General features: G+C 49.6%; 1 protein-coding gene across 5 annotated transcripts in view; it reads left to right on the top strand.

Moving 5' to 3' along the window:
* Nucleotides 1–14,578, top strand: part of zfyve9a (zinc finger, FYVE domain containing 9a) — a 31,101-nt gene extending 16,523 nt beyond the window's left edge. For 4 of the 5 annotated variants that reach the window (XM_064338111.1, XM_064338113.1, XM_064338112.1 and 1 more), the window contains 15 exons: nucleotides 327–426; nucleotides 838–1,014; nucleotides 1,407–1,570; nucleotides 2,168–2,312; nucleotides 2,613–2,735; nucleotides 3,838–3,993; nucleotides 5,639–5,863; nucleotides 7,711–7,793; nucleotides 7,955–8,059; nucleotides 8,462–8,612; nucleotides 9,300–9,380; nucleotides 9,606–9,768; nucleotides 10,683–10,788; nucleotides 10,876–11,052; nucleotides 11,653–14,578. In XM_064338111.1, the coding sequence (XP_064194181.1) occupies nucleotides 327–426; nucleotides 838–1,014; nucleotides 1,407–1,570; nucleotides 2,168–2,312; nucleotides 2,613–2,735; nucleotides 3,838–3,993; nucleotides 5,639–5,863; nucleotides 7,711–7,793; nucleotides 7,955–8,059; nucleotides 8,462–8,612; nucleotides 9,300–9,380; nucleotides 9,606–9,768; nucleotides 10,683–10,788; nucleotides 10,876–11,052; nucleotides 11,653–11,814 (2,118 nt within the window). In that variant the 3' untranslated portion in view covers nucleotides 11,815–14,578. The remainder of the gene's footprint in view (nucleotides 1–326; nucleotides 427–837; nucleotides 1,015–1,406; nucleotides 1,571–2,167; nucleotides 2,313–2,612; nucleotides 2,736–3,837; nucleotides 3,994–5,638; nucleotides 5,864–7,710; nucleotides 7,794–7,954; nucleotides 8,060–8,461; nucleotides 8,613–9,299; nucleotides 9,381–9,605; nucleotides 9,769–10,682; nucleotides 10,789–10,875; nucleotides 11,053–11,652) is intronic. The other variant, XM_064338114.1, reaches the window with a different exon arrangement.
* Nucleotides 14,579–14,712: the final 134 nt, after the last annotated feature.

The raw sequence follows: 14,712 nt of genomic DNA, 5'->3' as shown, positions 1-14,712 counted from the left end.
ATAGTCTGCGCTCGTGCCAGATGTCAGTTTCGGCCCGCTGTAAAGCACGCCGTTTCCCCTGTGTGGAAGTAAATGAAATGAAAAGCATAAATTTCTGAATGCCCCGTCCATTAAATCAGCAGTGTGATTTAACGGCTCGCGGCTGCCTGGAAGTTAAATCGCTTTAATCGGGAAGGCGATGGGGTGATTTCTGCGGCCTGCGGACCAGACGTTCGCTCACCCCGTGGCCCTCCGTGACCGAGCCACCGAAGCGAATCCTGGAGCAGCGTCTCGGCAGCGCCACGGTAACGTCACGGTGACCCCAGCCTCTGCTCTCTGATTGGCAGGTGTTCTGCGCGGCCTGCTGCAGTCTGAAGTGCAGGCTGATGTACATGGACAGGAAGGAGGCCCGCGTGTGCGTCACCTGCCACTCGGCTCTGATGAACGGTGAGTCACCTCCGGGATGGCACTTTCATTATCTTCATTTTCAAACCTGGTGCTTTCTTTCTTTTTGTGTTGAGGTATACCAGTGCTTGTTTTTTTTGGGGTGTTCGGTTAGGACGCCATTTTTACCTGGTTTGGCCAATGGCAGTGTAGCCTGAATAGATGGTGCTGCAGGAGAAACGGAGGCTGCTGTGTGTCGGGGGAAACTGCAGTAATCTGTTGCAGCTCTTCCTCTGCATTTCAAGGTCTTCATCGTTTCTGAAGACGCACAGTGTGTGGCCAGAGGGTGTCCTGAAGGTAACCTCTCCCTCTGCCCTCTCTTCTTCTCTCCCTGCCCATTTTTCCCCCTCTCCCTCTGCCCTGCCCATCCCTCTCTCCTCTGTCCTCCTTTCCCTCCTCCCTCCGTCCTCGCAGCTCGGTCGTGGGAGAACATGGTGAGCGGCTGTAACCAAAGCCCGAACCCCAACAACCCGGCGGAGTACTGCTCCACCATCCCCCCCCTGCAGCAGGCCCAGGCCTCCGGGGCGCTCAGCTCCCCCCCGCCCACCGTCATGGTGCCCGTCGGCGTCCTCAAGCACCCCGGCAACGACGGTAACCACATCGGCCCCCTGTTGTAATCGTTTATTTAGCATGACCGGAATACGTGAATATTTTGAAACCATACTTTTGAAGGTCCATAGAGGTTTGTATAGACAAGCATGAGCCTCGCATTAAGCTGTTTTTTGTATTGCACAAGTATCTATGAGCACACTGTACATCCACAGGATAAGAGTGTCGGTTAGGTAATGGAAGAAATGACAATGCTAAGATCCTTCTGGAAGAATGGAAGTGACTGGAAGTCACTGAATTTGTGTTATATTCTGATTCTCTTTATGTAGCCTCTGGGTTAGCCTGTGTAGTTCAGGATGCTAGGTTTGTCTGGCAGGAAGTCATGGTGCCGCTCAGTGAAATTTGTTTGTGTGTCCCCTCGCCCGCTATTGCAGGGTCTCTCCCGCGGGAACAGCGGAGGGTGTGGTTCGCCGACGGTATCCTGCCCAACGGCGAAGTTGCCGACTCCTCTGACGCGCCTGACGGCAGCCCCACCCCCCTCGGAGATCCGGCTGCACCGCAGGAATGTGGCAAACCACCTTCGGCCAACGCATCAGAGGTCACTTGGCCTTCAGTTGTTAGTTTACATTACATTACATTACAGGCATTTGGACGCTTATCGGCGACCAACTTACATAGCACTTTACTTGTTCCTTATAAGCTGGAGTATATGAAGCATGCAGGTTAATACCTGTCAAGGTACAAGGCAGTGTCCTTACCAGGATGACTGGCCTTTGGTTCAAGCCCAGTTCCTTACCCACTGTGCTACACTCCGTCCGTCCAGTTTAGCATAGATATGCAATAAATGTGGTTTACTGGCAGAACCGCTTTGTTCTTTCCGGTTACTGTATGTTGAGGTATAAAATCCAGGTTCAGAAAGTAAAGGTCCTCCTCAGTATTTTGTTCCAATCACCTGGATTTGTTCATTAGCACAATGCTTCAGCCAGGAGGTAGAATTAATTAGGGAAATTAGCTGGCTGAGGTCATGGGTAGAAGAAACACACAGTAGGTCTTTTACTTTCTAACTCCTGGTCGTTCCCCCTCTGATAATGGGGCTATGGCGGTCTTTACTGGCCTATACCTTGGATTTACTTCAGGCCCTGAACTTCAGACTTTAGTCGCTGGGACTTTGGTAACCTGGTCTCCCCTCCAACAGGCGGCCTCTGCGCCCTCTTCTCAGGGCCCTGGGGCTTCGATGGGGAGTCCCGTGGGAAGCTCGGTCAACCTCGTCCCCAACGACGGGCTCCCGCCAATCCTTATCTCCACTGGCATCAAAGGAGGTACGGGGAGCCAGCCCACAGGTGCTTGTTCATCCTGACCTTCGGCTGCCTCCTCTGTGTGTGTGTGTGTGTGTTTGTTTACTGTTTGTGTGTGCTTGTATGTCTGTTTGTGCACATATATGCATCTGTGTATGTTACATTATGTCTGTATACATCTTTCTGGTGCCATGACAACGGTTGCCGGGATACCCCCAGCCAGTGTTTTATGTGCAGTGACACTGGGAGTGGTAATTTGGGGGACCAGGGCTGTAGCAGTGTGACCCGCTGTGAGAAAGGCGGAGGTGCCTGTGGTGACGAGCTCCATCTCCCCCCCCCCCCTAGACTACGCAGTGGAGGAGAGGCCCTCTGAAATCCTGATGATGCAACAGCTGGAGGAGGGTGGTCCTGACCCCCTGGTCTTCGTCCTCAACGCCAACCTGCTGGCCATGGTCAAGCTGGTCAACTGTGAGTGCTCTGTTAATTTTCTCTTCCTGCTCAGGTGGGGCAGATTTCATTGGATGAGAAAACTGTGGTGTGAAAACTCTTGTCCAATCCGGTGATGAGTGTCTGTATGACTCACTGTGCTGAGGGAGTCCAGAGTGACTCACACCTGCCTGTCACCAGAGGGGGTGGATCGACTCTGATGTTCTGGGCTGTGCTGCGTGACCTACAGGTTTACGATTTTATACCTCGTGACAAGGTGTCTGTTCGCATTACACCTCTAATTACTCAGCTGGGAATCGGGTTACCCGTGTCTCGCCAGCTAACGTACTGGCTACATGTCGCGCTACCTGTCAGGTGACATGAATGTCCTGTCCTGACTTTCCCCAGCAGTATGTTTCATTACAGGTATACGAGCTCTAACTGTGAGCTGTGTGCAGTGTCTGAATCTGGTGCCGGAAGGTTCCAGAAGGCGGAGCACGCTGTCGCAAAGCAGAGATTCGCTGTGGAAATGCAGAAGCAGCCCCAGTCCTTAATAAATCTGTTTTTCTCCAGTCATGCTGTGCTTTGTGAGGCCAGTGGTTTGTAGACGGTGTTCCCACAGGAAACCTTGGAAACCTTGAAAGCGCTTGAATTTGAAACAAAAAAAATTCATGGGGGAAATTCAAGGTTGTGAAAATATTTGAATATTGAGCACAATACCCGCGCTTTATCAGAGCGCTTTCTGATAAATGTATTACATTATTCGAGCAGGGTTTTCAGTCTCTCTCAAATTCATATTCAAATTAAAGTACGCTTTATTGGCATGACCATACATCAGTGTAGTATTGACAGTGCAATTGATTATTTAATACGAAAAAAAGCAGTAAGAGGTATATGAACAATATCTCTCTCTTGCTGTTTCTTTCTCCCTCTCTCTCTCTCTCTCTCTCTCTCCCCCCCTTCGTCTCCTTCTTTCTCTGTCTCTCCCCCTCTCTCTCTGTCTTTCTCTCCCCCTCTGTCCCCCTCTCTCTCCATCTCTCTCTCTCTCTCTCTCTCCCCCCTCTTCGTCTCTCCTTCTTTCTCTGTCTCTCCCCCTCTCTCTCTGTATTTTCCCTCCCTGTCCCCCTCCTCGCTCGACCCACAGACGTGAACAGGAAGTGCTGGTGCGTGACGACGAAGGGCATGCACGCGGTGGGGCAGGCGGAGGTGGTGGTGCTCCTGCAGTGCCTGCCGGACGAGAAGAGCATCCCCAAGGACATCTTCAGCCACTTTGTGCAGCTCTACCAGGAGGCCCTGTCCGGTGAGACGCTCAACGCTGCCCCCTGTGGCCCTGCCTCGCCGCTGCGCCGCTCCGTGCCGCTTCCTGCATCGGGCTGCCAGAACTCAGCGTTCTGCCTGGGCAGGCCTGTCACGGGGCCCGAGCGGGGCTCGTCCAACCTCCCCTCCCCCTCCCCTCGGCAGGGCTAACCTCAGCTGAACCCACCCGTCTTGTTTACACATTCGCGGCACACAGCCAGGGTCAGGTGTTCTTAAAAGACATCTGGAGTGAGTGATGTAATCTCGCTATACTTCACAGAGCGCAGGGGAATGGGGAGAGGGGTAGGAGGGGCCAGGCTCCTCCCAAAATATGAAGTATGCAGGGGTGTCAGTTTGGATTCCTGTGCTAGGGATTTAAGCATCCACCTGCAAACACTTAAGCTATGAAAACCCTGCGATTGAATTCACATTAAAGCAATCCAGAAGGCGTGCAGTCTGTCCCTTCTTCCAAACCCCTGTGTATTAACAAGTGAATAATTTTTTCCATCAGTCAGTAGCAATGGACGTCACTGTGCTACTGCCCTGTCTGAGAAAATGCCATTGAGCAACACGCTCTGTTTTTGTGCTCTAGTTTAGAGGCAGTCTGAGTCACCATAGCTGCTACATTGTTGGCTGGAGTGAGCTGGCGAGCTTGTTTTTCAAAATGCTTTTCAAAATCCCACCCCAAGCTGCTGAAATGTTTTGCTGCTAATATTCACAGCATAGCGCAGCTAACACATGTGATAGTCAGTTGTAGGATACCTCTGGCGTTGTTTTCTGTAACTGGTCACTGACATGTTATTGCTGTGATCACTGAGTCAGCCAGCTATTGTTATCCAGTTGCCATTATCAGATGTGTTTCTGTGCCCCATTCTTCCCCTGATAAGGGTACCGCAGTCTCTTATTCTCACACCAAAAGACTCTGCAGCTAGGGAAGTGCTGACTAGTCTTTTACAAAATCAAATATTTGAACATTGTGTTCTTGGACTATTGGAATACTCACCAATATTTTGAGCTGTATCAATTTACAGGAAAAATACACTTGGTATATAATTCTTACTACTCTTCAGTATTTTGATTTCATAAATTTGAAATGCATACATACATACATACATATATACACAACATACATAAACAGCATGCATGCATGCATGCTATATAACATACATTACATAATACGGATTAGCCCTCATCAGCGTACAAAACTTTACATAGCATTACATTACATTATACAGCTGGATATTACGAGCAATGCAGTATACTTGCTCAGTAACGGGTCTACGAATCGACCTCACTTTCAGCCACTACCCCTGGCACCATCTACATACATACATAACATACATAAACAACATGCATGCATACATGCATACATACATACACAACATACATAAACAGCATGCATGCATGCATACATACATACACAACATACATAAAGAACATGCATACATACATACATACACACACAACATACATAAGCAACATACATACATACATACATACATATCCATCCGAGTGTATTTCCTTCCATCCATGTACCCATCCATCCATGTAGGACTGTTCACTCGCCACACTGTATTCTGAGGTAATGTGTGTGTGACCTCACCTGGTCCCAGGAGATGATAGGCTGGTTTCTGTGTCCGTCACCACAGGAAACGTGGTGAGCAACCTGGGCCACTCCTTCTTCAGCCAGAGTTTCCTGGGGAGCAAAGAGCACGGCGGCTTCCTGTACGTCAGCCCCACCTTCCAGTCCCTGCAGGACCTGCTGCTGCCCAACCCGCCCTACCTCTTCGGCATCCTCATCCAGAAGTGGGAGACCCCCTGGGCTAAGGTCTTCCCCCTCCGCCTCATGCTGCGGCTGGGGGCGGAGTACAGATGTGAGTCGGCCTCCCGCCCACTAGGGGGCAGCGCGGGACTTTGGTGGGACTGACAGCTATGACTGCCGCGTGCAGGGTTTGGACTAGTGCAGCCATTTATCATGCATTTCCAAACCAAAATTGAAATATTTTGAAGATTTTTATTCTTATGCCCGGACCCACAATTTGTTCTCAAAGGGAGGTAGCTCCCTATTAAAGCTGAATATATTTCCGTGGAGTTGCTTTGAGAGCAGGCGTATATTAACATTTCTAATAGAAGCTCAAGGTGTTAGATACGAGTGTAAACGCTTGTGTGAATATGCAGATATGTGAGTCGCTGCACTCCTGCGCCAGTTCCAGTCGCTGCAAAACATCGACGTTGCGGCCGTGCCGTTCCCTGGCGCTAGATGAGAAACATTCAGAAGAGGGGACGTGCTAAGACCAACGTGTTTGCCGAAACGTCCTCGCTCGGCGCCACGCCGGCTGTTCCCCCCCGGCCCGTCTGAGCAACGTGACGGCGGGGTTGGAGTTTGCCGGATTCCTGGCAGCGGGACGGTGACTCATTTCTCACGCACGCCGGGGTTTATTGGCGGACTGCGCGCTCCACTCGGGGCCCGGTCTGAACCGGCTGCTGCTCGCGGCGCACGGAGACCCCTACGCTACCGCTACCACTACCGTTACACCACAGGCCTTTAGGGGTCATTACATCAGCCAAAAGCTGCTAAAATTTGCTCAGGATAATTGAGCTGAATACAGCTGCACCGGTTACATTGCAGGTTGAGTTGAAAGGCTGCTACTATTTTTTTTTATATTTTTACATCCAATATCCTGGGCACAACTGTGAGGATAAAAGCAGTAAAATTAAAACCCAAAACCCGAAGAATGGATCTGAATAACAGGTCCTGCTGGCATAGTGTCAGCAAATCGCACCTGTTGGTGCGTTTCATCGCTGAATGGCTCGGATGAATCAAACCGAAATGCTGATTAAGTGCATTATTACTGTGCACAGACCGGCGAAACGGACAGAACCCGTCCTCACTGAGCCCTGCTGTCTCTTTGTAATGATGTGATTCCGTGATGATGGCAGTGGCAGGCAGTGTGGGAGGGGCTGGAACGCTGAGGTCCGTTGGTCGGAACAAGCGGTTCCAAACGCCTCAGCGTAGATGAACAGTGGGAGGAGTCACCGTCAGTGCTAACTTGCTCTAATCTCTCCCCGTTGCCCATGGCAACGCTTTAAAAAAAAGGGGTGCGGTCAGCTGTTCCGCCTCTGGCAGATATATGGGGGAGCTGGGGAGCTGATTCTGCCGGGGCTGAAGAGGACCCGGGCCTGCTGAGCCTAGCGCTCCTTCCTCATTACCGGGTGGGATACGTTAGCATAATGAGACACGCCCGGGTCCTTTTCTCTGACAGAGGTTCCCATTCCTGTCAGGTTTCTGTGGTGAAATCCCTGTTGGTGCTTAACTCAGTATCCGTGCTTTCCTGTTAGTGCACTGCGGCTGCAAACGAGGGGGTGAGGCTGCTCTGTTTTGGCAGCAGTGTGGCATCCTGTGGGATTTATGTGTGTGCATATGTTTGTGTGTGGGACTGCGATTGTGAGCGTTGGTGTGGGCGTGAGTGGGTGTGTGTGTGTTTGTGTGTGTATATTTGCGTGTGTTGATTTGAGTGCGAGTGTGTGTGTGTTTGTTTATGTGTGTTTGTTTGCGTGCAGGCTCTAAGTCCAGGCTCTCCACTGTGTACTAATGAAGGTGCTCTGCAGAGTGATTGGTGTGCGGTGGTGATGAACACCCTTTAGTGTCAGTGTGCCGTGCTGATTTTGTAGATGGTGCAGACTGACCCTCTGTAAACTGTAACCCTCTCCCGTGTTGCAGTCTACCCCTGCCCTCTGTTCAGCGTGCGCTTCCGGAAGCCTCTCTTCGGAGAGACCGGCCACACCATCATGAACCTCCTGGCGGTGAGAACCCGGCTCTGTCCCATCTGTGTGCTGTGACCCCCTCCCTGCGCCCCCTCCAGAACTTCCTCCTGCACAAATACTGCCTGACGCCTTTTCCTCCATCTGCAGCATGCTCTCTCCATGTTCTCTCCAGTGTATTTTACTCCTCGCTTCCTTTCCAGGATTTCCGGAACTACCAGTACACGTTGCCGATGGTGACGGGACTAGTGATAGACATGGAGGTGCGGAAGACCTGCATTAAGATCCCCAGCAACCGCTATGACGAGGTGGGTGTGTTTCGGCCGTGGAGCATGCTCAGTAGAGCTCCCCATTGTAGGATTCTGAGACCAGGACCTCATGCTATCAAAGCCTTGTCTGTATAGGTCACTGTGTTGTGAAGCAAAATATTTTGCGCCTTCAGCAAAACAAGGGATGCCTTCGTAAATTCTAAATGGTTTTAGTTCAAATCTGGACTGAAGATTGCTGGGACCATCATGAGATTTAATCAGTCATTCATGAACTGAAACATTGAATTTTACAGCATTGTGGGTGTTATCGAGTTTTTCCCATGATGCTTTTCAGCCTAACTGAATGAAAGAGTGCAGTGAGTTTTAACGGTAGTGGGAGACTTCATGTTTCATGGCTACCGCAGTGGTGCACACAGTAATTGAGCGTTTGTTTCTCTCCAGCTGATGAAGGCCATGAACAAGTCCAACGAGCACGTGCTGGCCGTGGGGGCGTGCTTCAACGAGCGAGCCGACTCCCACCTCGTCTGCGTGCAGAACGACGACGGAAACTACCAGACCCAGGCCATCAGCATCCACAACCAGCCCCGCAAAGGTGGGCCAGGGAGAGGGAGAGAATGAGAGGGAGAGCGAGGGGGGCCATAGAGAGAGAGAGCGTGAGAGGCCAGAGAGAGAGAGAGGAGGGAGCCAGAGAGAGAGCATGAGAGGCCGGGGGGGGGCAGAGACAGTCAGAAAGAGAGGGTGACCAGAGAGAGAGCAAGGGGTCAGAGGGGCCACACAGAGAGAGCCCTGGCAGGATGAGTGTGGGGTAAAACAGGGCCCAAAGTTGGCCCGGTGTATGCTGCAGTTTGCTTCACCATAAATATTTACTCATTTAGAGTAATCGACTCTTAAATGATCCTGAGTCAGAGTTTTCTGTGAAATGCACTCTGCCCAAGCTCTGTCAGAAATAATTATGTATGCCATGTAGAAATGATACAGTATTGCATGTCCATAAAGGAGTTACTAATTAATCAGATGGTGTTTTGACCAAATAATGCATTTGCTTTCCTGTTATGTACCCTTTGGTGGGGCTGGTGGATTACTGATTTGATAGTCATAAGGCATCACACTGGAGTTTTTTTTGAAGTGTGGGGACCAAGGGGATATTTCAGAAAGTGGGACTAATGAGTTACTTGGCCAACTTTCATTAATATTTAGAAAAAGCGCATGATTTATTTTATTGAGGCGTTGGTGCTTTCCTCTTTGTGAAGTGAAGTGCTGTGTTGATGTTTTGCTTCAGTTACGGGCGCCTGCTTCTTTGTGTTCAGTGGAGCTTTAAAAGCCTCATCAGGATACCTGGCCAAGACCAGCATTGTGGAAGGTGAGAGTCTGCTGTTACCTGTGTGTGTGAGTGACAGTGTGTGTGTGAGCGTGTGAGAGTGTGTAAGTGAGCATGAGTAACCTTGTGTGTGTGTGAGAGTGTATGCGAGAGGGAGAGAGAGAGAGCATGCGTTTGTGTGTGTGAGCATGTGTGTGCGTGTACACGTGAGGACGCAGCGCGTCTCGGACGGGGAGCAGTGTAACTGCGCTCCTCTTCCTCGCGCAGACGGAGTGATGGTGCAGATCACCGCGGAGACGATGGACGCGTTGCGGCAGGCCTTGCGGGAGATGAAGGACTTCAGCATCGTCTGTGGGAAAGCCAACCAGGAGGACAGCCAGGAGCAGGTCCACATTCAGTGGCTGGAGGACGACCGCAATTTCAACAGGGGGTGAGCCAGCAGGGGGCAGCATAGAGCTACATCGTCTATTTACTGACTGAAGGAGATGGTCACCATAAAAGAAGAGGCTATGAGGCACATTATTCTACAGCTTGTGTGTTAATTTCAGCCATGGAGCAATGTTAGCAGAAAACAATAAAAGAACACCATTGTGGATGGTCTGTCTAAAGTTACGTTACATACAGTTACATACAGATTAAAAATGGCTCCTTCCTTTCTCTGTATCACCCAATCTCCACACAGCCTAGCTTTCAGGGTCTGAAGGACATCAGGTTTTGAGTCTAAGTCTCTGATACTGATGCTATTGTAGAATAATAATAATAATAATAATGCAACAGACACTTCAGATCAGCATGAATTCCTGCCTCGATTCTTAAGTGTTATGCAAAATAAAAGACAGCTGTTGATACAGGCAGTAAAATGAATAATGGTTTACGTGGACACAACAAAGAAATGCACAGACCAAGACCCTGAAGACATGCTGTGACGCTAGTGCCTCAGGAGACAAAGAATTAAATACATTTGAAGAAATAGTCTTTGAAGAAGGTTCCTTGAACAGAAGTCAGACAATCTGCTATGCTACCCTGCTCTGTCCAATTACCAGTCATCTTAAGGTGATTATTTTAGTTCATCCAAATAATTTATCTGATTTGAAACCAGAACAAAAGACTTCTCAACAAATGCCTTGAGGCGGTTGCATTCAAATCTGACAAGTGAGTGCTTAAACTGAGTTGAAGGAACAAAAGGGGGCAAATGAGGTCTCTCAGACAAGTTTGTGTATTGGAAGAGATGGATTAGATGGGATAACAGTGTTTGAGTGGATTGGTCTGTTACCATTGGAATATTTGTGCTTGATTAAATCTTGATTCTATCTGAACCTGGCCTCTGTGGTGTCTGTTGCGCAGGGTAATCAGTCCCATTGATGGTAAGTCCATGGAGTCCATCACCAGCATAAAGATCTTCCACGGCTCAGAGTTCAAGGCCAACGGGAAGGTCATTCGCTGGACAGAGGTAGTCTTCCTCGAATATATCCTTCATAACCTTCTGGAATGTTATTTTTATTCTTGACCTTTGACCTCTGACCTGCGGCTGCCACAGGTGTTCTTCCTCCAGAGCGAGGACCAGCCCAGTGGTCTGAGCGACCCCGCGGACCACAGCCGCCTGACGGAGAACGTGGCGAGGGCGTTCTGCGTGGCACTGTGCCCGCACCTCAAGCTCCTGAAGGAGGACGGCTTGGCCAAGCTGGGGCTGCGCGTCACTCTGGACGCCGACCAGGTGAGGGCGCCACTGTGCATTAGCAGGATGGCAGTGCAGAGCTGTACATGCCTACAATAGTACAGAGCTATTTACAGGGTTTGGTTGGGTTGCCGTGAGACTCAGGTTTGTGGCCAGCTCCTAATTTTAGTGTCCATTAGTTTATGACCAAGTGGATGCAGGTACAATCCAACCTTCAGCAAAATGAGTTTCCAGCTTATTTGAGTTCTCTAAAACTGTTTTGTGTCATTTGTATAAACCGATACAGTTGTTGCTTTGTGATTTAAATAGTGATTGGATTTTTGTATGAGCAACATTAGATTTCTTTGGTCCGCACAGTGCAGTCACATTGAAGTCTAAGTAGGCCTCCATTCTGGGGTCCCTCATGCAGGTAGTGTGGTTGATAGGATGTGGTGATTGGTCATGTGTTACAGTTTGGTACCTACATTCTCGAAAGGGTCGTGCTCAACCTTTTCTACTTAAGATGAGGCTTAGATTTTTGTCTTGAAAATGAAAATGTGTGGATCTTTCATGAACATAGTTAATGGATTCTTTTTACCTGTGCTGCAGGTTTTTACTGAAGTAAGGCTGAAGTAAGAGCGCACTGTTTCTGTTGAACAGGTGGGGTACCTGGCGGGCAGCAACGGGCAGCCCCTGCTCCCTCAGTACATGAAGGAGCTGGACAGCGCCCTGGTGCCCGTCATCCACGGCGGGGCGTGCCAGCTCAGCGAGGGGCCCGTGGTGATGGAGCTCGTCTTCTACATCCTGGAGAACCTCTCCTAGGGATATAGACCCTGCCCCCTGGGCCAGACTGCTCCCTCCCTCCCCCCCCCCCGCCTCATCCCACCAGCTCTCTCGCTCGCACTTCCAAAGGGCCTGAACGCCGTGGAGGAAAGCGCTTCTCCAGGTCCTTCTATGCACCGCGTCCATCTTCCTCACAGGCTGGGGGGCGGGGGGTAGCGAGTTTGGGCCGTGCATATCAGGGACCCCCCTGGGCTTCCTCCGAGAACGAGACCCTCCGTCAGCCGCCCACTCCCACTGGGCTTCCACACAACATCGCTGTCCTTCAGAACACCACCCTGGTTCTCAGTTCCCATAATTGCACCAAAGGGCCCGGCGGTTTGCACGCCGGTTAAGAACTGAGGCCCGAGATCGTCTGGACACCTCTGTAGCACCCAAGGGCTGATGGGACCTGTGGAAGTCCCTACACCCCTTAAAAGGGACAGTCTCTTGCAACCAGGATTTCTAATTCTATGGTTAAGGCAAATGACAAAAAAAATTATTTGTTTCCTTTTTGGTGCTCATTGCCTGGTATTCCTGGCATTCAGGCTCATCTCCTGGCTTTATTAACAAATCATGAAAGGCTTTATTTGGTGGGAGTGAGGATTCCTTTCCAGGCAGCTCATTGGCCCCCATAGCGAACCCTGCACCCAGCCTCTAGACGCTCGGACTGAAAGATGTGCCCTGTTGTCCAAGGACTGCAGGACGGAGGGAAGCCTTTCAGAAGCTCAGCATGAGCATGCGCACATTGGAGTTACCGTTACAGATTTAGGTCACGTTTGAACCGCGGTTTACGTACGCCGGCCGCGCTCGGTCGCACCGCGTCGGTCAAGGTCGAGGGGCGTCACGACTGCCTCAGACGTCTCTTCTCTGAAACCGAAGTCCGGAAAAAAAAAAAAAGGTGTCCGCGTGTTTGTCTCCGCTGTCTCTCAGTTCCCTGGAGTAGCTGGTTGCTAAACACTGTGTTCTAAAGAGATCCGCATGGCTGTGATGCAGTGGAACCTTCTGCTCCTTCTCCTTTCATATGGGACTTCAGACCCACTCTGAGTCAGGGAACTGGGTCCTAGCACTTAATATTTAAACGAAAGACACAGCCTCAAGCAGAGGAGCTGGAACAAAAGTATAATGCCGTTTTGTTGGATGCCAAGCCATTAAAGAGGGCGAGAAACTAAAAGGAAATGAGGTGGAGGATATGGGAGGCTTATTTCTGTGGTTGTTTGATTCTTTTGGAATCTGTTCATTAGTGGGGTCTCACTCCAGTAGCAGCAGGGGCAAATCCTCACGGGTGTAAGGAAATGAGCACTCTCCGCCCTGCTGGTTTAGGAAGCCCTCGTCTGATCTTCCTGTCACACGTTTGCCAAACCTTTCAAATCTCACACCAGGCCCTTTGTCCTCACGCAGGGGGGTAGCTCCTATCGGATAGCTTCTGCAAGAGATCAGAGTAAATGTGCAAACGCAGTCAAAATGTCGCAGAGAAATCTGGGGACTTTGGTTGGAGCCGGTGGCAGCCATTGTGCTCAAACATCCCTCGATAGCTCAGTGTCGCTACTGACACAGTAAAGCTGTCGTGTGCAGACCATGCTAAGTCATTTTTTAAGTTTCAGTGAAGCTTAAGGCAGTTAAAGGCTGCTTCCAGTTTACCGTTGTTTAAATTGGAGTTGTACGGGAATCAGCCACAAAAATACCCGGGCAGTAGAAGGTTGGGGGAGGGCCCATTTTGCTTGTGACCATGGATGTATGAATTGATTTCCAGGAGGAAATCCCTAATAAATCCCGAATAAATTCCTAGATATTTGAAGCACCTTTCCGTTAGCCGTTCATCGTTAAGTAGCATTTCAGTTGTCATCATCGCATCAGTCAGTGGACATGTGTTCCCATGACACCTTGACGTGAATGTATTTGTTTCTGAAATTAGATAATCGCAATCAAAAATATTCTATTTCAATACAACAAAAAAACATTTAAAAGGGAACAAAATATGCAAGCACGTAAATCAGTTTTTGTTTTTTTAAGAAAAAAAAAGTTTAGGTAAGGGAAGGGAAATCTAGAATACAAGAGGCAGGTCAATTTGAAGGCACTGAATCGAGCGGGAAGGGAAGAAAGTTAGACGACTACTTATCCTGATGAGGACCTCTAGCTACACACGACAGACTGCGCTCTGGAGATTTGTACCTGCTTGTGGCTGGTCTAGGCTGTTACACATACCAGTACTGTGATTTAAGGGCCTGGGAAGGTGACCTTATAGGAAGCTCTCCTAACCTCTGGCCTCGGGGGGGAGGGGACTTGTACAGTTGGGTAAAGCCTGCTCCTCACCTCTTTCCTCCAGCCGTACGGTGCGGCTGTGTTTACACGCCCGATGTAGCTTTTCGCGGGCTTCTCCCTTTCGCTCCCGAGTTTGGCGCGGTCGTTGCCGCCACCGCCGCGCGCGGGACGGACTGCTTTAAGAGACTTTTTTCCGGAGCGCATCGCTGCATTGCCACAGAGCCAGAATGGAACTCTGTGTGTGGCCAAGCCTGACAAACGTTCTGCAGATACACAGTGTTTCCGCATTTCTGCTTAAATATTGGGAAACTGAGGAAAGCCTTGTACAAAAAAAAAAATGTTGGAAATTAGCAGGATACATTGAATTACAAAGACAAAATTAACAAATGTATTTAAAGCCAAAAACTGTACATCCTTTCTTTAATGTACACTACAATGTCAATAAGAGCAGTCTTCTTTATTGAAAACTGTAGTATCTGTATAATAAAACTTATAGAAAATGGAATGCATGACTTCTTATTTGAGAAAGGTGTTTCAATCAAAAAAGAATCTGGGAACTAAAAGCAGCGGAGTTATTTTGACAGTGGTTAAAATGCCTTTAGTTGATCATGGCAACAACTGAATACACACTCACCTAGC

The sequence above is a fragment of the Anguilla rostrata genome, chromosome 6, assembly GCF_018555375.3.
Source record: "Anguilla rostrata isolate EN2019 chromosome 6, ASM1855537v3, whole genome shotgun sequence".
In the NCBI taxonomy this organism is placed as follows: Eukaryota; Metazoa; Chordata; class Actinopteri; order Anguilliformes; family Anguillidae; genus Anguilla; species Anguilla rostrata.
Note: the sequence above shows the minus strand (reverse complement) of the source record. Positions and strands in the feature narration are given on the sequence as shown.